The following is a 24,505-nucleotide window of genomic DNA, read 5'->3' as shown; positions in this document are numbered from 1 at the left end:
CATCTTCTTTATCCATTCATCTGTCAGTGGACACTAGTGCTGTTTCCATAATTTAACTGTTGCAAATAATGCTGCCATAAACATTGGGGTGCATATATCGCTTTGAATTAGAACTTTGGTATTCTTTTGGTAAATACCTAGTAGTACAATTGCTAGATCATAAAGTAGTTTTATGTTTAACTTTTTGAGGAAGCTCCATACTGTTCTCCAGAGTGGCTGCATCAGTTTATATTCCTACCAGCAGTACAACAGGGTTCCCCTTTGTCCGCATCCTCGCCAATATCTGTTGTTTCTTGTGTTGTTGATTTTAACCATTTCTGATAGGCATAAAGTGATATCTTATTGTAGCTTTGGTTTTTGTTGTTGTTGTTGTTTTAAGTTTTTATTTAAATTCCAGTTAGTTGGGGCACCAGGGTGAATTAGTGGTTGAGCACCTGCCTTTGGATCAGGTTGTGATCCTGGGGTCCTGGGATTGAGTTCCACATCAGGCTTCCTACAAGGAGTCTGCTTCTCCCTCTGACTATGTCTCTCATCTCTCTATGTGTCTTTCATGAATAAATGAATAAAATCTTTTTAAAAAGTTAGATAAATTCCAGTTAGTTAACATACAGTGTAATATTAGTTTCAGGTGTACAATATTCAGCACTTCCATACAACACTCATTGCTCATGACAGCAAATGTACTCCGAATCCCCATCACCTATTTAACCCATCCCTGCAACCTACCTCCCCTTTGGTAACTGTAGTGTGTTCTCCATAGTTAAAGAGTCTGTTTTTTTTTTGTTGTTGTTGTTGTTATTTTGTTTTGTTTTGTTTTGTTTAAAAAAAAAAGGTCTTTTTTAGCTTCTAAATATCAATCACCTTAAAAAGACAGAATTTATTTATTTATTTATTTATTTTTTTTTTTAAAAAAAAGAATTTAGAGGGCAGCCCAGGTGGCTCAGTGGTTTAGCGCCACCTTCAGCCCAGGGCCTGATCCTGGAGACCCTGGATCGAGTCCTGTGTGGGGCTCCTGTGTGGAGCCTGCTTCTCCCTCTGCCTGTGTCTCTGCCCCCCGCCATTCATGAATAAATAAATAAAATCTTAAAAAAAAAAAAGAATTTAGGGATCCCTGGGTGGCGCAGCGGTTTGGCGCCTGCCTTTGGCCCAGGGCGTGATCCTGGGGACCCGGGATCGAATCCCACGTCGGGCTCCCGGTGCATGGAGCCTGCTTCTCCCTCTGCCTGTGTCTCTGCCTCTCTCTCTCTCTGTGACTATCATAAATAAATAAAAATTAATAAAAAAAATTGTTAAAAAAAAGAATTTAGATATTTGTTTTAAAGAGTCTGTGAATGTACATAAGGTTAGGTTAAGAATCCTTCCTCCCTTGTATTCTCAAACGTTACAGTTGTCTTCCTTTTCTTACAGATGCTGGCCTCGAAGTTAAAGTAAAAGACCCACCAAAAGGGATGATACCGCCAGGAACTCAGCTGGTCAAACCGAAGACAGAACCTCAACCAAATAAGGTTAGGATAGAATGAAATCAGAATCAGAATTTGTCAGACATTTATTAATTTTCTTTATTGATGCTTCAAGGTGGTCATCAAACATCCCATATTTTAGTTGATTTCAGTATTTGAATTCTAAATATCCCTAAATAAGTTTGAAGAGTATTTTGTGGTAATTCTAATTATTTCTAAATTGTAAGACCTATACTTTGAGGCTTCTTTGAATAATGCTCTAGTAATTTATAGGCCTTGTATACTGCAGTTATTGAAAATTTACAATTAACAAAATTTTTACTGAAAGTAAGTGCATAAAGTTTGCGAGGAAGGTATCTTATGCTGTTAAAAGAATAAATAATTTCCTGACATCTAAAAAAAAAAAATTTCCTGACATCTAAAAAGTAAGTATAGGAATTTTGGTAAACTACTTATTTAAAAGGAAATATTGGTAATAGAATTTGTATCATACAAAAGATTAAAAAAATGAATCTTTTCTCCTTTTTATGTCTTTAGAGTTTAGAAAGGATATTATAAATATGTACATTTTAATATTTGTAAAATTCTGTTATAAATAAACCACTGTTCCTTACACAGGGAAAACAATTACAAATAATTTTGAAAACTTTCTCAGAATTATAATACTTCCAAATCTGTTTAATTTTCTTACTACTTATAAGCTCTCTATTCTGTAATTTTCCATCTCAACTGTCTGTCTTTGCCTTTCCCAGGTTCGAAAATTTGTGGCCAAGGACAGTGCAGGACTCCGTATCCGTAGCCACCCTTCCCTCCAAAGTGAGCAGATAGGCATAGTAAAAGTCAATGGAACTATCACTTTCATTGATGAGGTAATTTGTAAAGAAACACGTGGTAATAAATTTTGGACAGAAAGTTTTTGCATTGTTTGCATGATAATCAGGTTACTAAATTTTCTGCTAGTATGTTTTAATTGGTTTGGATAGTATTTGGAAAATTATTTTGTGAGATGTGTTCATTGAGTTTCATACATTTTTTTTCTTTATAGCAAAAAAGTAACTAAAATTATATTTTAAAATAAATAAAATTATATTTTTAATCTGAAAGAAATTTAATTAACAAGTAGAACCTGGGGGCACCCCAGTGGTTCACTTAGTTGAGGGTCTGCTTTTGGCTCAGGTCAGGATCTCAGGGTCCTGGGATCGAGCTCCATTTTGGGCTCCCTGCTCAGCGGGGAGCCTCCTTCTCCTTCTCCATTTCTCCACCGTTCATTCTCTCTCTCTCTCTCTCTCTCTCTCTCTCAAATGGTTGAATAAAACCATAAGAAAAAAATTTGAACCTCTACAAGTACACATTGAAAATGGGTACAGTTGTCAAATATTTTAAGTGCTGTTTGCTTTTAAAATGTGTTTAAAACACACATTGCTTTAATTTCTGACAACATATTTTTATAGTAATATGACCAAGTAACTTCTGATTATTAAAATCTAAATTGAGGGGAGGGAAGAACTTACATTCTTTTGAGAGACAAACATTTTATGTTTAAAGTCTCTTATTAATGTGTGATTTCTTTGTGCTTCTATTCCTAAGTGATGTTGTTTTTATATCTTACCATGTGAATTACCACATTGCTCATCATTCTTTGCTGCTTTTTCTTTAAAGTTTCTCTTTTACTTACCTCCTGCAGAAACTAGATTCTTAATCTTCATGTCCACCATTGTTTGCCTGTTTTGTAGCCTTTCAGGTGTTGCTAGGTTCGTAGGACTTACAGGTGGATATGGCTTGTTCTTGTTGCTTATTTCCATAGATCCACAATGATGATGGTGTATGGCTGAGACTGAATGATGAGACTATAAAGAAGTATGTTCCCAACATGAATGGTTACACTGAAGCCTGGTGCCTGTCCTTCAATCAGCATCTTGGCAAGAGTCTTCTGGTCCCTGTTGACGTAAGTAAAAGGTGGTTTTAAAACACATAATAGGTACACTCTATCCTCATTACAGGGCTTTCTTTAATTAAGGCTTTTCAGTTCTGAGGTAAACCACAACTAAATAACTTTTACTTCATAAGTGCTTGATTCTTAAGAGCTGTGTAACGAAGGTGGAGTTTGGCATGACTAAGGACCTTAGTATTACTATGATCCACACAGTCAGGAGGAAATAAAATAAAATGAGGCCTATCGAATTCCTTTCAATGAGGTAGGGATTGAGAGTATAGTTTTTATTTTTTTTCCTTTCTTATTCACACTAATGTTTGGAATGAATTCCAAACTACAGATTGTGAATTCAGTATTAATTATACACTCAAAAACCTGTATAAACATATTCCTTTGTATGTTGCCATTTTGTAATTAGTTCTCTGTGTTTTGTCTAAGTTTGAATCTTTTCTTTCTTGGCTTATTAATCCTATTGTGTTATATTACTATTGTGTAAAAATAAGAAGGATTTTTAGTCTTTTTAGTGGTATTATAGTGAGTTGAAGCTAGTGTCAGAGAACTCATTGAACCTCTTTGACAAATGCAGTAGAGTACTTAGAGTACTTATTACTGTAAATGTAATAGTAATCCATAGCCTTATTTATAATTTAAACAGAAACATAGGATATTTCTTCCTTTTCATCACCATCAAATATACATACTCTTTATGAGACTGTTCATAAATAGCACTGGTAAAACTTTATTTTAAAAAAACCTTAGTATTTTAAACAGTTGAATTTCTTAAAAATCAGTATATAAAAGTTAGCTTATTATATCAAGCCATTCAGTGTATTATTTGTTTTCTTTGATAGTCCAGAATATGTGCTCCAAATGGACAGTTATAAATGATTCTTTGGGAAAAGAAATAATCAAACTTCCTTTTATATTTATTGATCTCGTTCTTCTTTATATTCTTCTATAAATGTTTTGTAATACTACAGTAGGGAGAGATATATCTCTGTATTTTTTACTTATTGGTATGTGTTAAGGTTTGGAGAGTGTTGGCATACTGTTTTACTGAGGTTAAGCTAAAATGATAAATGTATAATTAAAATACCAAGTTTCAAATAAATAAACCAGATCTTCTTTAACTTTCCTCAGATCTGTAATCTGCATTTAAAAATGAAAAATATTTTGACCCCCTGGAAGGAGAGATTAGTCTGGAAGATAAATAATTCTTTATTGTCTGTGGCTAAGAAGTTAGCCTTAAATGGTTTGAAACTGTTTTCCACTATCCCAGATAAGGCATTGTATTAAATTACATTATCTTTACCATCTCTCCCACTCCAAAATTTTCTTCTTATTGCTTTGTTTGCTCATTTGAGGAGATGCTTTTGGTAAGAGGCAGATATTCACAGAGATAAAACAAGAATAAGCAAAGGTAGAAAGGAGGAGCAAGAGATGCTGTGTGTTGAAGTTTTAAATCCCGTGGTTTCATTTTGGAACAGTGGCGTTCCTTTATTTGATGCTCTTAAACCCCATTCAAGAGACAATTTGTAATAGACAATCTTCCTGAGGTCAGAGAGAGAAGAGCAGTAACAAGTAGAAGAAAGAAAGCTAAACGGGTAAGCCATACAAATACTTCTTGATGGGTTTTCACTGGAATGTGAAAGAGTTGTCACTGACTTATTTGAAAAAATCTGGAGGCAGAATATTGAAGATATGAAGTGACTTGTGATATTTTCTAGCCTTTATGTTGAAGAATGTCATGAGTTCTACTTTAATGTAGATAACTCAGAATGGCTGGTATTATTGATAAGCCTGAGGTTTTCCCTTTCTTTTACAAATGATAGTGACTTGAGATCCTTATAAATTAAAAAATGCCAGTAAAAAGAGAGAAATACCTCTTTTTGGTATGTAAATAAGAAATGATGTAAATAAGAAATTTGAAGACTGGGATTCCCTGGGTGGCTCAGTGGTTTAGTGCCTGCCTTCGGCCCAGGGCGTAATCCTGGAGATCTAGGATCAAGTCCCACATCAGGCTCCCTGCATAGAGCCTGCTTCTCCCACTGCCTCTGTCTCTCTCTCTCTCTCTCTCATGAATAAATAAAATCTTTAAAAATAATTTTTTTTTAAATCTGAAGACTGAAAAAGGAGAAGAAAATGCTATTAGAGGCACATTTGGAGAATTGTTTTGTGAGGGAGGGAAGGGGATATGTGTGGCAGTAGGTCAGTTTTTAGGGATGGAGGGAGAAAGGGAAGAGGTTGAAGGAGACCATGATTTTTATAAAATAGGAGAGAGGAAAGACATCAGTTAAGATTGAAACAAATGACTTAAGTTAGAGGACTTAGAAATGCAGTAAAGATTTGGAATAATGTTTGAGAGAAACAGGAGAGGGATCTAAAGAAAAACTACTTGTTTTTGGATTAGTGGGCCACTAAGGACCCAGTGAGACCAATGGATGGATCCATTGTGGATGCCCTTCCTCATCCATAGTTCTAAGTGTCTAGAATCAAATATGCCAAGGGAGTAGATTATAGCTGCCTGGAATTTGGTGCTGCTATGACAGAAAAATAGGGACAAAATTTCAGATGCCGATGAAAGAGGACTTGAGATCACCAACTGTGGAATTCAGCCTGCCTGAGTTAGAAATGTGAAAGGACAAGTGGAGGATCCAAGGGACTGGAGACCTAATTAAATCCTAGAATGATATATGTAAGTACACTATAGTTAAAGAGATAGAAGGAGAGGTGGTTTGTGTGATAAAGTAGATATTTACATTTGATTTCATAGTTAGAGGATTTACTGAATGATATGGCCTGGTAATGGGCCATGAGCAGGTAGCTGAGGTATAGTGGATATGAAAGTCATTTTAGCTGCCTCAGTCTAAGAACTAAAAGGCTCACTCAGCAGTTGGGTGATCATCTACATCAGCACAAAGGCACACAGATGATGGCAGCACTGTGACCCACAGGCTAAAGATGAAATGAGTTTGTTTACCATGGAAAGAGGGGTCCCCTTCGATACAATATAAAATCATGGGACAAATGGCAATAGTTTGATTCTGTATCAGGGAGAAGCATAGAGCAGGTTTAGTATAAAAATATGATAACAGGTAGATAACAGAAGGGTTTATATTTTATGTGGGGACCAAAGATGACAGAGGGGATAGAAATAACTGGCCTACAGCTCCAAACAGACCTAGTGTACAGTTGTTTCAGTACAGGTGTTCGATGAGGACTCACATAGTCAACCTGCTATAGGCAAGGAAGGCTGATTTCCCAAGGTTTTGTCTATAGAGACAGGACAGGCCCCTTACACAGTCAGTAATTTAATGAGTATGTTACTCCATAGAGCTAAACATATTTAGGAGATAGAGGGACTAATGATTCCATCTCATCCTCTCAGGGAACTAATATGTCTAAATAAATACATCTTTCTACTTCTTCATTTGCTTCTCTTACTATGTTTATTTCTAGAAAAATATATTCACTTTCCACCTACTACTCTTTCTACTTTAGTCCATTTATGAATAAAGTATAACAATAGCTAATAAAATTGTAAAACACTACTCAATTTTTTAAAAAGTGGGAGAGAGCCAGGAGATTTAAAAATAATATAGAAATGGGATCCCTGGGTGGCGCAGCGGTTTAGCGCCTGCCTTTGGCCCAGGGCGCGATCCTGGAGACCCGGGATTGAATCCCACATCGGGCTCCCGGTGCATGGAGCCTGCTTCTCCCTCTGCCTGTGTCTCTGCCTCTCTCTCTCTCTCTCTGACTATCATAAATAAATAAAAATTTTAAAAAATGTATAGAAATAACCAAGGACAGATGCCACTAACTTAAAAAGATTCAAAATATCAAAAAGTTGCCTTTAGCAATCTTTACATCTACCTCTTCAACCTTTTCTAGTTAAAACAATTTCGCATTCACATCAATGTTATGTATGTACTTTATCTGGATCCTGACTCAAACAAACTGTTGGGGAGAATGGGAGTGGGTATTAGAAATTTGAACACTGATTAAATATTTCATGAACTATTTTTTAAAAATCACCGTAAGTAATCCTATTTAGAATAAGTTTTAGGGACTCCTGGGTGGCTTAGTGGTTGAGCATCTGCCTTTCGCTCAGGTCGTGATCCTGGAGTCCTGGGATTGAGTCCCACATCAGGTTCCCTGTAGAGAACCTGCTTCTCCCTCTGCCTATGTCTCTCCCTCTCTGTGTCTCTCATGAATAAACAAAACCTTTAAGAAAAGAAAAAAAAAAAGCTTTAAAGCTTTTTACACCATCTTGTGTATTTAGCCATGTTGTAGAACTCTTGTTGTCATTGCAAATAGGTACTGTAGCTAACTGCTGGCCTGCCTAACAATATTTCATTACTAAGAATTGATGCATCCTCACTTAGGGAAATGTGACTTTCCTCTATTTTAGCACTTTAGTAATGCTCTAATTCAGAGAGTAAACAGCAATAGAGTTTCCTATTATATATAACTATTTTTAAAAATACATCTTAATTATTAAGAACAGGGATAAATATAAAGAATGCAGACCCTTTTCTGTGAGGTGGTTGTGTGCTATTAGAACTTTGTCCTCTTTTAAGAACACACTGTTCAATTTTGCATCTTAGAGTCTTTGTTTATGTTTATTCATCTGTCTAGAATGCTTTCGCTTCCTTTTTTTTTTTCTAGCTTTTTTACTGCTTTCCTAGTTGATCAGGCTCAAAAATTTCTGTTGATTTCTTTTCTTCTCTCTACTTCCCAGTAATGTTATGGGTATTAATTTATTAGTTGTTCATTCAAGGGCTATTGAGTCCTTATTTACTGTACCAAATAACTAAGATAGGAAGTAGGCAGTGAATGGAGAGGAAAGGGGAGGGATACAAAATAAATAAGATGGAGTGCTGTTCTCCCTTTTACGATACTCACTATATAATTTGACCGATATACCATACTCAAATAGTTAAGTTGCATTGTGATAAGTTACAGAATAGCTTCACTTAGGGAGCGATACTTGAGAAGAAAAGTGGTAAAAGTTACCAAGAAAAAGTGAAGGAAAAAAAAAAAAAGAAAAAGTGAAGGAATTTCTAGAATCAAGTGTCCAGAGTTATAGAGGCCTGCTATGTTGGGGACCTGAAAACTAGTTAATATGGGTGAAGTAAAGGATTGGGGGTAGAAAGCATAGAATTACTGGGGAAATTAGGTTTCCCTTTCTTTTCTCAGCACTTTGTAAAATAGAAAAGCCTTGCTTCTTACCCACAAAGTTTAGTTTGTTTTTCTTGCTTTCAGCCCCAAATACAAATTCAGCCCATTTGTATTTGTATACCTCATATTTCTGTTGTTAAGTTTCTTAAGGGTAAGGATTCATTAAGAATTCCTTCTTATTCATACACATTTCTTCCAGAGTGTTAAATACTACATTTTGCTTTCAACATTTGTTGAATACTAAATTTTAATTCTTACTATTTGATATGATCATGCTGCTCAAAATAATTCCTATCACATATATGCTTCTTCTCATTTAATATTCTCTCATTTAATTTCATTGTGACCTGTGATGTTATGTATTTTATTACTCTTATTTTTCTGGTGTCTACAGATAACTACTCTCCCAGGATCACAAGCAGAAATTAGTGGAGAGATAAGGATATATATAGTTACAAAAGGATAAAGTAAATATATAGCTATAAAAATCATATTACTTTGGGTAAAACTACCAAATTAAATAAATGTGAATATTCATAACCTTAATGGTTGAATGAGGATGAATACTGTGATACATGTGGAAGGTGTTATAAGTCATGGTCCCATCATGAAATGATTACCACTCTGGACTCTGAAGTTGATGTAGGTCAATCTGAGAGGGCGTAAGGCATAAAATGTTGATCTTAAAATCCTAAAGATTTGAAAACTATAAAATGTAAGCAAGCTAGTAGGATGTTTCATGCATTGAAGAAAATATAAGTAGGGATAGGTACTTGACATGGAAGATACTTGACTGCCTAGCGTAGGGCTTAAATTGTTTTGGAAAACAAGTTTACTTCTAGGATAGAGATATTAGTGACTTGAAACGTATAGGCCCAATTCTTTGGATGCTTTGTCAAAAATGAGGTCTACCAACTATGGGAAGGTTGAGTGGTAGAGTTTCTATCCAGGAGAGTAAATGATACCTCCTTCAAAGTGTTCTGAAATATCTTTATAATTCCTGTATTATCTGAATTCCTGCAGAAACAACTTGTGTCTCCAAACATCTCCAAGCATTTATACAAACCTACATAGACTGGTGTTCACATATAGAAAATAGGTTCGTTTTTCCAAGTTTTAGGCCCCGAAGATGTGGGAAAGAGATGAAGGGAAAATATCTTTTGGTAATCTCTCTGACAGCATTATTCAGGGCAGTTGGTAAAATTGGCAGATGTTTTTCACATTTTATATCCAATTTCATTTTTATGGGTTTACCTGATGATGCCTGTTAGCTACAGCTTTAAAATACCATGAGTTGCTTGGTTTTGTTATGTTAATATATTTTGTATGTATATACATAATCTGTTTTTAATCTTAGTAAATACTAAATATTTACTTGATGCACCATTAACAGAATGAGATTAAGGCAATTAAAATAACACTAATTGTTTATACATATGCTGTTTTTAATTTTCCTGAGACATTTTATTTTTTTCTCTTTAAAAATGGCATTTCTTAAAAAAATAAAAATAAATTTTAAAAATGGCAGTTCTTAACTCTGTTCCTCTATCAGCACAGTGAAAGAATTAGCATTTTTTTGCATGAATATTTGGCATGTTTGGTCATATATTTTCACAATGTAAATTGTTCACTTACTTGATCTGTGCCTTGAAAGATTATCAGCTTAAAGTTACAGTTTGGTGCTCATTAATTTAGTTAGGGTTTTAGTATGCTACAATTTTTAATTTTCTTGAGAGAATTTTTTTGTCTTAACAATAGTCTTTGAGAATAAAAGGATTTAGATTATTGTAGATATGTATTTGTGTATGTGTATATACACATATTTATACACATAGTGGTACTCTTATTAATCTATGAGAGCTAATTTGTGTATTTTAATAGTTATCTGCCTTGCTTTTCAAAACACTTTTTACATTATTTTTAATACTAAAGAAATTTATGCTAAAAAAAAGAAAATCTTAAAAAAAATTGTTGATATTGTTTTATGTCAAAAGGTCTGCACCACTATTTTCTGTGAAGGAGAAAAACTATTGAGCAGATAGCCCAAAAGTTCTTATATACATAAGTAAACCAGTAAGGACATATTTTTCCTTCCAATATAGTATTTTAGAATGCTTTGCGTCATGTTTCCACTTCACCTAAAAAGAAAGGACCCTGTTTGCTATATATTTTTAAATGTGGGAGGGGTGTGGTTTTTGTTTTGTTTTACATTTATTTGTAGGTATTTATTTGTAGTCATATTACTAGAAACTCATTTTCTGGCTTTCATATGTCTTCTATTTTTGAATTAACATATATATGTGTATGTATATGGGTGTGTATCTACATCTGCCCATACATACATGAGGAAAATACAAAACTAGAAAATAGTAGATAAATTGTCATTATCTAAAATGGCTAATAATTGTTTGGGAATTGTGTTTCTTTTCTGTTGAAGTTTTGGATGATAATAGTTTTTATTAACATTTTGAGGGCCCTCCTTTCCCCCACCACCATAACCATTTATCACAGTATTTACATAAGCAGTAAAATGTGTAAATGCTACTCAATGGAAAGATTTTAATTTCAGATCAGACAAATATATTCAATAGCATGATATTTTTATGTAAAATGTATACCATTTACATTTTCATTAAGACATTTTGTGAAAGTGTTGATTTTTCTGGGACCATGCTGCTACAAGTTGGTTGTTTAAAAATATAGTTTTAGATTTTAACATAAAGAGGAAAATACTCTGTGCATTTCATAAACTTTGAGATGGAGAAAACCAGGCCTATCTTTTGAGAAAAGATTCTGGTTGTATGTTTTTCTTTATGCTATTCTTAACATATTTGTTAACAGTTTTTAGTAACATTTCCAAATGATTTTTTTTTCTCATTTAGAGAAGGGAAAATGACTTAGATTTTTTAATTTTTTTTTTCTTTTTGTACTTTAGAAAGTGAAAATGTCTACAGATACTACATGCCATTATTATTCTTAATAATGGTTACACTATACAATCTGTTATTTACATTTTCTTCATAAAACAGCAGACTGTTTTCTGTCATAAAACAAATCTGGCTTGTATTGGAACAGATATGTCATCTTTTAAAAGAGTTTTAAGGTTTCCTACTCACATTGACTGTCTTAGGCTTTAAATCAATGTCTGGCTCTTAATTTTAGTAAATGGCATGACACACTATATCCATGGAGAGCTTTTGACAAAAACTTATTTATCAGTCTTTCTTTGCTGTGTGATTTACTCAGGTGGCTTCAGTTTCCCTTTAGTAAAATCATATCACAGTTCTGGTGCTAGAGTACAGAACAATGTTGTTACTGTGAACGCATCTTCTGCAGATAATATCCTGTTCCCTTTCTTTGTTGATATTTTTCTTTCTTAAACTTTGTCGCTCAGAGTATCTTTAATGCTAGCCAAGGAGTCAGGGATTTGGACGTATTTTCATGGACTTCCAAAGCTTTTTTTCCCCAGGTGAGTTAACTGTAAGGAACAGTCATACATTATTCAGGTATTTCAGCATGTATAACAAATTTTACCTTCTATCTTTTGAAGCCTTTGCTTACAGTTAATAAAAGGATTTTTGCCAAAAAGTAGATAAATAAATAAATAAATAAATAAATAAATAAATATCTATACAAAGTGCTACAGTTGAGTTTCCCTGGTAATCCTTTTCCCTCTACTTTTGACAAGGAATGTATTATTAGTTTAAGTTAAACTTTTATGTGACTTCAAATTTGCTGTATATAATTTATGACTAGCTTCTCCCACAACTACATCACTACATCTGGCTTTCTCAGAGCTTGCTTATTATTTCAGTGAGGAAGTCCCGACTCTGTGGCACTTCTCTTCTTCCCTAGCCTTTCATGCCCGTTTGGATGTTCACCTGAGAATGGGGTGGGAATGCAAGGAGAAAAAATAACACTGCACTTCATCAGTTTCATACGCTGGTCCCCAAGTCTTCTATTTTTTACCTGAATGAAGCGTGTATGTTAGGATTGTTTGAGAATGACAGCCACAATTCTATGACCTTTTTTGTCTGTCAATTATTCTCTTACTACTTATATTTAAAAAAAAAAGACTGTTTTACAATTATTAATTTGTATAGTTTCTTTGTTTAATAAAATATTAAGTATTTTAATAGAAGTTCTCATATATTGCCTTTCACTGAATGAATAACTTGTGATTGTTATTAGTTTTTGCCAAAGCTACCTCTTAATGTTACACTAAATGATCAAAAGTTGGAAATATTGTTACAACTTAATTAAAAGCTCTAGATATATTATTGAATACTAGTGAAATTGATTTTTCACTAGACATTCATATTTGCTTGTTATTTTTGACATATTTGTATAATTTCTTTGTTCAATAAAATATTAAATATTTAAATAGAAGTTCTCATATATTGCCTTTCACTGAATAATTTGCAATTGTTACTAGTTTTTGCCGAGACTTACCTCTTACTGTTACACTAAATGATCAAAAGTTGGATATATTGTTATAACTTAATTAAAAGTTCTAGTTATATCATTGAATACCAGTGAAATTTATTTTTCATTAAATCTGTTCATATTTGCTTGTAATTTTTGACATCACACCATGTAATTTTTGATATCATATCATGTAATTTTTAAAAAATGAGTTGTATAGGACTAATGTGCCTCTTCCAATTATGATATAGCATGATGTATTTACTAAAGTTGATTATTCACAACTAGACATTTTTAAATGTTTATTGAAAATTTTGTTACTGTAGTGGCACAGCTTCTTAGACCCTAACTCTCCATTTTTATTTTGAGCATTCTCTTTATATTCATATGTACATTTTTACAAATATATTTGCATGGGTATGTATAATACATAAATCTAACTAAATTTTTCAGGTATTTAAAATTCTTATTTCTATTAAATTGCCAGTATATAACTAAAGAATGTTGGATAAATACAGCATGACAATTATAGTAAATGTCAACAAATATTGTACATAGTACATATTTGTATATATAAAAATTGGTGATTATCACCACAATGAAATTTATAGAATATTATATGAAGGTTAGTAGTGGGTTTAAAATTTTCCCTAACCAATATGTTGAGTTAAAGTCACAGGTACCCAGAATTCTTGAATCCAGTTTCTTTTTAAACCTTAGAGTTTCATTTTTAATTTTTTTACTATAGAAAAGACCCTTTAGTATGATACTACTTATAGTAATAGAGGGATAGAATTATTTGGTATTATTTTATCTTGCATAAATAATGTGGTAGTGTTTTTTTTTATTTTTGTTCCATTTATATTATATTACTAAATGTTAATTTTAATCTAATGTTTGAATAAGTGCCCCAATATGGTCATCTTTTGTTATATTTAAACATAAAGCAATTTGTAGAGTCTCTAGTACTGTGTTTAAAAAGTACAGTCTAAATCAGTTTTAAAGGAATAGTAATGACAATAGAAGAACTCCCAGTATGGAGCTTCACATGTAGTTGGGAAGCAGAGCAAATATGAGGAAGTTATTTCTCTTCACTGCATTCACATAAGAAACGATTTCATTCAGATTCAACAGAAAAGTTGAGGCATATCCTTTTCTTTCATTTTGGAAGTGATGCTTTTATCTCCAAAAGTATAATATTTTATGTAAAAATGAATCTTTTGATACTGATCTCTGTACTGAAAGAATAATCCTCTTTTTCTGTTAATAGTGTTAATATATCACTGTTTAGTAATGGCCTAGCAAATCTAGCAAGACATCTTTATTTGTATATATTAGGAAGTATGAGTTGTTAAAATCTTATAAGCACTCTTATTTCATTCATAACTAGTAAATATTAAGATGCAGTTATATTTTATGTACATTTTTTCATCATTGCTGTCTATAGATAAGTCTTCACACCTGTTTTCTCTATAAATAATTATTACAAAGTGGAAGGAAATGAAGATTTAGGCTTTTTAACCCATACCAACATAGAACAATGCAGTAATAATGATTCAAAATTATTCAGTTGTGGTTCACAGATTATATTATTTTTGTTTTTCCTACTGTTTAGTATTTTATTGAATGATAAAAATAAATTTAAGTACTATCATATTTCTTAAATTGTGGTGGGCAGAAATCAGAGGTTTATTTGCTCTCCTGCTAACTTATCTTTTCTTCACCTCTATTTAAATATTATTCGGCATTGAAAAACTGAAAGATTCTTTAGTAGTGGTATTAATTAATGTATATATTTCAGTTATCTTTGGATATGTATTCTCTTGTTTGGTAGTATTATAGACTTGCTGTAAAAGCTAATAAGAGGATTGTCAAGTGATAATAGATTGCATTTTGTTTATTTTTTTTTCCTATTCAAATTTTCAGGAACCTAAAACTAATACTGATGACTTTTTCAAAGATATAAACTCCTGCTGCCCACAGGAAGCAACAATGCAAGAACAAGATATGCCGTTCTTGCGAGGAGGACCAGGCATATACAAGGTAGTGAAGACGGGACCTTCCGGTCACAACATCAGAAGCTGCCCTAACCTTAGAGGTATCCCAATTGGAATGTTAGTTCTGGGAAACAAAGTCAAAGCAGTGGGAGAGGTATGGATTCTTGTAGCTTCATGACTTCTAAGTTACTCCTTTTTAATAAAAAAGAGTATCTCTTTTTACCAAAGGTTGCCATTTCCATCCCAGGTTTTTAAATGTTAATGTTCTTTATCTTTACTTGTATTATAAATACTACTAACATTTTTTCTGTACTTCTTTTTTAAATAATTTTATTCTCATAATTACCCTTGTGAAAATAATATTTATATTAACAATGATTTGTATTGTATATATGAATGTTTGGTATGTGCATATATCTTTCCATTATTACAAATGTACTATAACATGTTTTAACAGTGCTTTAAAATATTTGCTATGAATTGATTGGTATGGAGATGTAATGCATACAAAGAGTTTCATTTCTTTGTTCCCATTTATGTGTCTCACTGAAGTCCTGAGCAACTAAAATTACTTTTTGGTCAACTGTGGCATTTGCCTCAGCTGATGAGCTTGAAGATGTAGTGTGTCATGCTATTTCTCAGTGTCAGGGCCATTTTCAAGTTGTATTATAGACACTACTAATTTAAATAATAGTTTGCTGTGTTAGGACATTTTAGGTGCCAAAAAGAAAAAGAGAGCGCCATGTGTTTTAGGGCAATGTTTAAAGTTACTTAGGTATTATGTGCCTTGAAATTTATTTTTACTTAAATCATAAATAAGCAGTATTTTACAGAACATTTTATTGATTTCTGACTTACCTCAGGCTGTGGTCTTAATTTCAGAAACTAATTTCATGGTAAAAACTTTCGGAATGATTACCCTATTCAAACACTTAAACTTGTTGCTGGTTTTCAGCCTTAGTGCCCTGAAAGAATCAAGCCAACCAATCGTGCTTTTTGTTATGTACTAGGTAACCAATTCTGAAGGTGCATGGGTGCAGCTGGATAAGAACAGCATGGTAGAGTTCTGTGAGAGTGATGAAGGAGAGGCATGGTCCTTAGCTAGAGACAGAGGCGGAAACCAATACCTCCGACATGAAGATGGCAAGTTGGTTTAAATTTGTGATTTATTTGTGTGTTTATTTTTTTAGGTAAAAAGCAAAGTTAATGGTTAAAATCTTAACAATTGTTAATATTTGTACAATAATGGATACTAAATGCACGTGTAAGAAGAGAATTAAAAGAAAATGTGAAACATATGAATCCACCTTTGGAAACCATGCTTTTTATTTCATTGATATGGATTCATATGACTCATTATTCTGTGCCAGTCCAGAGCTGAATGCTTTACCCTTCCTGCCGCTAGAGGAAGTTCACTTTTCAAACCATCAATCATAGTACTTCTCCCAGGCAATTTCATTTAAATTTTGTCTCAGGATAGGAGCACTGGATGAATGCATAGCATCTTTTGAAGGGTTCCTATTTGTTGTTAGAGCTTCAAGTTTTAGCTTTATCTCTTTCAACAGCAATCTCAATTAATAAAAGACTTTCCTTATTGTCCCCCTGTCTTCATTTTCCTCGGGTCAAAAACATGATTCTTCCAAGTTCAGATCATGTCATCACTTATGTAAAGCTTTAACTGATCCTGACGGAGTCAAGAATTCTGTGTTTTTAAAGAACTGTATTCACCACTAGAACAAAACTGATACTATATTGAAGTTAATTTTTTGTCTTTATACCTAGATTGTGAGTCCTTGTGGACAGGCACAGAGTTTTTAATCTTTGTATTCCTCGTTATAAAACAGTTTTGGCACATAAGCTTTGTAAATACAAGCTGAGTCACAAAAATACTATTTAGGACATCAAAATAAATGGATAAGTCAAGCATAGATTTTTTATTCCAAATCCCAAAATTTATTGGAAAAGGTCAAATAAATAAAGGAACATGCATATTTATCCAAAAGAGACTAAATTCATAGTATGTATTATCCAAGAGGTAATATGGCCATTAAGTATAAATAGATTTGTAAAAGTTTGAGACTTCATGAATGACAGAGTACATTTAGATATTAAACATTTCTTCTTTTTTTCCCCTTCCAACAAGCCTTTGTGCTAAGTTATATAATCTTCATTTTATAAGTAAGGAAACTAAAGGTCATAGAATTTAAAATGATTTACCTGTAGCTATACAGCTGGATGTATGACAGATGTAAGATGTGAGCCAGAATCTTCATTCATACTTGAGATGCTCTGCTCATTATATCACACCACTGTGTCAGTGAACAGTGAATAGAATCTGAAGGCCCTTCCTGGTCTTTACAGACACATATTTCATAGTTAAAGATGATGTGGTTATAAATTAATGTCCTGAAGTGGCATAACTATTCTTCATTATGTTGTGAAAGTGAAAAAAAGGCTTCATTTGTTGTAAATCAGACATTTGACAAAATAACCTTCCCACTTATAATATGATTATGTATATACTACATATCAGAAATTCTTAAATATTTCCACTATCTAGAAATATTTAGATATAAATGAAAATACCTAAAGTGAGATCAGCTTTATATAAGAAATAGTTAAATAACATGAGAATAGTTTAGGTAGCTACCAAAGGGTCATCCTAGCTTAATAATTACTGTAACTGGCAGTATAGCATAATGCAGCCTAATGTGTCAGAGTGGACTCTGGAGCTAAACCACTACAGTACAAATACCAGCTCTGCAGTTCTTAAGTGACATCGGCCAAGTTACCTAATATCTCTGTGCTTCAGTTTTCTCGTTTACAAAATGAAGATACTTTGTAAGTTCAATATGAAAGCTAAATGAACAAATAATAACATAATGCTAGCCAGATGGTAAGATTAGCTGTTATTATTAAAATGTAAAATGCCCTCTATACTAAAGACATAGTTTTTTAAATGGAGAATTTTATTTCTATATGCTCAAAAGGTAAAAGATTCTTCTTAGGTAAAATGCTTCTTAAATTAGGATATTGTTTCTGCCAAGAAAGATATTCAGCCCTAAAAGCAGAAGTTTAAATTTTTCTCTGTCATCACTTAATGGTCCTTTGCTCTTTTGATATATATATTTTTTATCATAATGTGATTCTTAATATTTTAACATAAGACCTGGGGTGATCAGGAAAAAAGTGATGTCAGTGCCTTAAAATCACTAAGATTAGTTGATAATTGTATCCAAATAGTCTGCTCATTGGTATTAACAAGTAATTATATTCAGTATAGAAATAAGAGGATTTGGCACTATAGTAATTTATATGAAATAGTAAAGTAAAACAAAACTTTCCTCTTGTTAAAATTCTTTATAGGTCTTTGATATCTGTAAATAAAGCTAGTAGGCAAAGTTACTGCTCTGTTAAAAACAGACTTTGAGTGGCTCAGTCGGTTAAGCATCTGCCTTCTTCTCAGGTCATGATCTCAGGATCCATGATCTCAGCGTCTTGGGATTGAGCCCTGCATTGGGGCTTCCTGCTCAGCAGGGAATCTGCTTCTCTCTCTGCCTCTGTCCCCTCCCCCTGCTCATGTGTGCACACACACACTCTCTCTCTCTCCCTCTCCCCCTTTCTCCCTTGCTCCCTCTCTGTCAAATAATAAATAAAATCTTAAAAAAAAAAAAAAGAAAAAGAAAAACAGACTTTGTACTTGGTGCTGAGACCATTTTGAGGTGAGAATAATGCTCTTTCCCATTCAGGGTTAGTGTTTATGAGTATTTTCCAGAAGAGATATTCCCACTGCTGAAATCTCTCATACTGAAGAGTATTGCCTAAGGGAAGTGCTGGGATTGATTTCTTGAAAAGAGTCTAGAAATGTACATTAAGGGGTAGACATACAGTACCAGTGGTATAGCAGGATTCTGATTTACAGGGAGGAAGAAAACACTTCACCACCTTCTTTCTAGTTCCATTTTTCTCTTTAAAGAGATCTGGACTTTTAAAAATATACTTAAAACTTTTCATTATTCATTATATTATTTTGATGGAACACTTTTTTTTACCTTTCATTTGACAGATTTTATTTTGCCTTTTTAAAGTTGACATTAACATAACTTTTTTTCATGAAATAGAATTCTGATATATTTATGGACTTAAGTATGTGCAAATAGCTCTGACTTCATGACTTCGTTTATCATCGTTTCACTTTGGGGTAAAATGGCCTTATTTAAGAAGTAAAAGGTTAAAAATTAAAGTTTCCACAATTTTTATATTCAGAACTTAAAATATTTTGTATATTAGTACTCGAAGTACTATATACTTAGACATTTTGAAGACTCTTTTCTATTTGAGTACTAATATACAAAATATTTTGATTTCTGGTTTATTAGGATACCCATTTTTATTATAAAATGCTCTTGTATAAATTTGTTACAAATTTGAGTTCCTGGTCTAGAAATATCAGTATACATTCAGTGATGTATCCTGCCACAGTAAAAGTAGATTGGCTCCATAAGAGCATATCCAATTTCTAAGTTTCACTGTATATTTAATAAATGAAAACCAAGATTTGTCATATACTCTGTCAAGTGTCAATGACCTAATTGTTAGACTTAAATCTGAATGTGATATTATTTTAAAATCATAAAGTCTTTCTTGGCAACTCTCTCTTTATTCTACGAATAGGGAATAACATAAGAAACTGATATATTATCAAATCTAAATGTGATGTTATTTTAAAATTATAAAGTCTTTCTTGGCAACTCTCTCTTTATTCTGTGAATAGAGAATAGCACATAAGAAACTGATGTTATAGCTGTGCCTTTTATTATAGAACAAGTTCTTCTGGATCAAAATTCTCAGACTCCTCCTCCAAGCCCTTTCTCAGTGCAAGCTTTTAATAAAGGGGCAAGTTGTAGTGCTCAAGGATTTGATTATGGACTTGGAAATAATAAAGGTAGGTATATGAAAGTGAGTCTTTTTACCTATCCAACTTTAATATTTTTTATTGCCCTACCTTTTTCCCATTTTTAGTACTGTTCACCCATAAAACTTTTAAAGTTTGTTCCTAGAAAGCTAGCAGTCAGATCTTTACAAAAGCGTTCTTTTTACAGGATCATTTTCCCCTGTTTTAGCTTATATTCATAGGAGTTATTTCGTATTTGCTTTTACTTTAAAGATACTCACTTTGGATACACATAAAGATTCTGTGACACTGTATCTAGTAAGGGAACTATTGTTTTTATCGTCTATATTATTAGAAGTAGTGTTAATGAGCAAAAAAGAACCTTACAAAATGCTCCATTTAAAAACCAAAACATTTGAAGTAATACTACACGTCAGCCTTATTACGTATGTGTGGTTTTGAATGTCTGACCAAGTTATCTTAGTTAATTTAGAATTACATGAAATGAATGATGTCTTTGGGTTTGGTATATATAATGAAGTCAGAGAGTTGTGAAAAGAAAAATAAAACCCTAAACCAAAGAATTTAAAATGTGCATAGCTGTTTTTGGCTGTAATATTAGAAGAGACCAACATTATGGACAATCCAAACAATTATTATTTCAGAATAATTTATACATGAGTTTCATCTAAAATTGGATTTGTATCTAAATTCAGATATATTTCTGTTCTTTCTATGTACTTGATCCTGACTCCTAAATCAGCATATCATCAACAAGTAGTATACAGTTAGATGATGGGTAGGAGGGAGAAGATAGCCTAAGTAAAAATAATTTTACTTCAGAATGTTATTTACACTAATTCATTGGATTTGATTTCAAAGAACAAAGACCATCGTTAGACCTGACTTGCAGAGCAAGTGAAATAATGAAATAGTCAACAAAACACAAAATGGCAGCAATGTAGAGGAAATTTTCAGCTTAAAACCACATTTTGTTTGATACTTTTATTGCTTTCCATAAAGTACTTATATGAAGCAATTCTAGCTACAAGATTTCTTTTTGGCTTCTCCTACTCTGTTATGTTGGTCTGTCCTGCAGGCGTGGGGACACCTGCTTGCACGTTTCCCCGTAGGTGAGATTTGAACTAGCTTGAGCTAGATCTTCACGCTTAAGTAGGGTAGATGCTTGGGGGTGTTTTTTTCATCTCCCTTTCTCTCTCACCATTGTCAATCCTTCAATTAAAATCTCAGCACTTACTTAACGCTACTATGCTTTGTTAATAATCTGTTTTAAAGGCATATTTAATTCAAATTGTATGCTGTCAGTCACTTCTCTAAAATGTCTAAATTGTACTGGTGGTTATCACCTAATTTAGTCTTTAAAATATAATGTATTAAAACATCATAGGACTATTAATCAACTTTAAAGAGACCAACATTGCTGAGAACATTTGTTATTAAATAGAAATAATAAAATATTACTTATTTTAAAGTGTGAGTTTGCTAATATTGTTCAGAAATGGCATGTACTTGTTATTAGACTTTTTAAATATTTAGATGGTATAAAGGAATATTAAGAAACTTAAAAATCTAATCAAATATATCTAACCTTTGTGTATGAACTTACCTTTAACAGTAGTTCCCATTTTCTTTAATTATACTGTCCAAGTTCAAGAAATTGTTTTTTGGAGAAATTCTTTATTCTTAATTCTATAAAGTTCTTCATAATCTCTAAAATCCTTTCTGTAATCTACAGCATAAGTTTTTAAAAAGTAGACATGTAGCTGTGTACACAGTTCTTTCCATTTAAGTCTTTAACTTCTTGCTGCTTCATTTAAAGTTTTCAGTTAAGAAACTTTATTATATGTAGGGAATGTGGCTGGAAAGGTACTGTTTTCCAGTTTCTGCATCAACTACTCTGGATATGTTTTTTCTTCTTCTCTTTTTCAGCATCACTTTAAACTATTTAATATACATAATGTTATAAAGAAGGAGCTAAGGATCATCCATCTAATTGTTTCATATTTTTAAAAATATTTTTCTGTTACAGTCCTTTGTATTTAATTTTAAGGAAAAATGTCACAATTCATATTTGAGATACTATTCAAATTAGATAGTTCATACTCCTTTTTATCTTATAGGTCTTAAAGATTTTTATATTATCCATCCAAGCAAGAGAGTTCATGCTTTAAGAAGTATAATTTCTTTGACAGGAACAATTTAAAAAGGGGAAATATTAATTATTGACTAAATAAATATATTACTAAGTTGATAACATATGCTTTGCCTCCCTTCAATTCTACATTTACTTAAAAAACTTTTCATATTTGCTTATTTTCTGCTTGAAGCGTGTTGCACATGAGGCAGGGTTATTTAGTCATTTGTTTGGTATTATATAGAAGATATTGTTTACTTAGATCTTCATTTACATTTGTATAATATTGAGTTAACTTACCTGTCATGGATTCTTCATAAACTCTAAATTCTCCCATGCTGCTGCTCAATGTTGTATATGAATTTACATGAATTTGTTTTTGTAGGTGGGCTATATAATATTATTAAAGCAAAATGCAATATTTGGTCCCTAATTCGAGGATGACAAACATCAACTTCCACTCATTTCTGAATTAGCATAGTTTTATTTAGCGTTTAACTTTATCTGAATGTCATAAAGCACCATATTCTTTGCCATTTTGGATGTTAATAAATAACAAGTTGTAGTTTTGACTGTTTTGCCCACTGCAGGTGACCAACTGAGTGCCATATTGAATTCCATTCAGTCACGGCCCAATCTCCCAGCTCCTTCCATCTTTGATCAAGCTGCAAAACCTCCCTCTTCCCTAGTCCACAGCCCATTTGTGTTCGGACAGCCCCTTTCCTTCCAGCAGCCTCAGCTTCAGAGTAAGTCTGTCAGCCTTACCTGCCTCATCAAGCAATTTCTGAGGCTTTGTTCTGAGTTGTTTATTAGTTACTAATTATTTATCAACTCACTTGACTGGTTTTATTTAATGAAGATGTTATCCCTTCCCACATTTTTTAAGCATTTAATCTTTTTTGAGCTAAGACATTCTGCAGCTAAGACACTTCTTTTTTAATCACACATTTTTGTTAAGTATAGCTATTGAAGTATGACTGTTATGCTCTCTATTCTGATTCCAGCATAAGCAAATACAAACAATAAAGCATGTTAAAAAAAACTATTTTATTTAAATTTTTGTCTTACAATATGCATGACTATGCTAAGCATAAGTTATAGAGATGATTTTCATTATTTTATACTGGATTTTTGTTACTAGAGATGCCCCAAGAGAAAAAAAACCTATTTCACTGTACAAGGGTATGAAGGAGAGGTGATACTGGGCAGGTTTGTTTGTTTCTTTTAAGTGAATTTGGTATCTGTGAAATGTATAGCAACTTTAGGTTTCCAGATTTTCTCAAATTGTTGTTTCTTCTCTTGCTTTTTACTTTTTTTGTTGTTTTCCTTGTTCTTGATATGTGTAAGTGATCATTTGATTTTAGCTCTGCCTTCTAGTGTTGCTCTAGCCCTTCATCCATGATAGTAATTCACATTGATCTGGAAAATAGACCCAAACAAATTACACTTAATGGAATGTTCTTTTTTTTTCTTAATATCCTCCTGAGGCTTCCACATAAATTTCTAAAAGCTTCTTGCAGTATGACACCAATAAGCTCTTCTTGGCCTTCAGTTCATATATCAGTTATACAATATGTAAACCACTCACTGAATGAGTTTGTGAAAGTCCCAGCTCATGCAAATAATGTTACTTGTTACGATATTATTCTCTATGTTAGAGTATACAAGAGTTACAAAACTTTTCTAGGATTGTAGTATACATTAAGAAAGTTTAAGGAAATTAAGTAGTTTGAAAATACAAGTAGTATCAACTTCTAGCCAATCAGTGTCTTTATATGTACAGTATTCACTTGAATAAATAAAAGAAGTATTTCAATGAAACACAGTGTCATATGTATGAAATAGTTTTTTCCTTCTTTGGTAAGCATTCCAGAAGAAGGAAAGAGAAGTGACAACTTAGTTATTCATTTTATGAAGCAACAATTTTTTTACATTTATGTGTGCCCAGGTTACAGGAAGGTTAAAAGGTAAAGACAAGGGAAAAAAACAAAAAGGAAAAAAATCATGATCAGTTAGGCAGAAAATCTATATTAATAAAATTTTAAACAACAAATTACCCTGATAATGTCATAGCAGCAGCAGAAAAAAAAAAAAGTAAGGATATTTTTGTTCTACCTGAATGGTCATTGCAATTCTTCTAAAAAAAAAAAAAAAAGTGTAATTATTGCTTTTTTCACCAAATTATTTAATAAAATATTTCAAAATATAAAGACCATAATAAAATCAGATTTGTCTCCCTTGAAGGATAATAGGTTTCTCTCTTGAAGGATAATAGGTTTCCAGCTGACATTGTATCAAAATAATTTTATGTATCTTGTGTCCAGGCATTCTTAGTACCACTTCTTCCTTTACCATCTTGGAGAAAATTTGAAATCATGGCCTAGACATATCTCAGTTACCAGTTTTCTGAATCATTGCTTATCTATACTGCAGCAATGGGAATTACTTAAATCTTTTTTC

The 24,505-nt window shown here is 32.5% G+C and overlaps 1 protein-coding gene across 1 annotated transcript in view; it reads left to right on the top strand.

Annotated features, from left to right (window-relative positions):
- MYCBP2 (MYC binding protein 2) overlaps positions 1-24,505 on the top strand; it is a 262,011-nt gene that overhangs the window by 174,026 nt on the left and 63,480 nt on the right. The window contains 6 exon segments of the mRNA XM_055335749.1: positions 1,408-1,505; positions 2,213-2,329; positions 3,265-3,405; positions 14,926-15,150; positions 16,007-16,139; positions 19,819-19,941. Coding sequence (XP_055191724.1) covers positions 1,408-1,505; positions 2,213-2,329; positions 3,265-3,405; positions 14,926-15,150; positions 16,007-16,139; positions 19,819-19,941 — 837 coding nt within the window.

The sequence above is a fragment of the Nyctereutes procyonoides genome, unplaced genomic scaffold, assembly GCF_905146905.1.
Source record: "Nyctereutes procyonoides isolate TBG_1078 unplaced genomic scaffold, NYPRO_anot_genome, whole genome shotgun sequence".
Taxonomy (NCBI): Eukaryota; Metazoa; Chordata; class Mammalia; order Carnivora; family Canidae; genus Nyctereutes; species Nyctereutes procyonoides.
The sequence above is the reverse complement of the archived record's forward strand: the minus strand, read 5'-3'. Positions and strand labels throughout refer to the sequence as shown.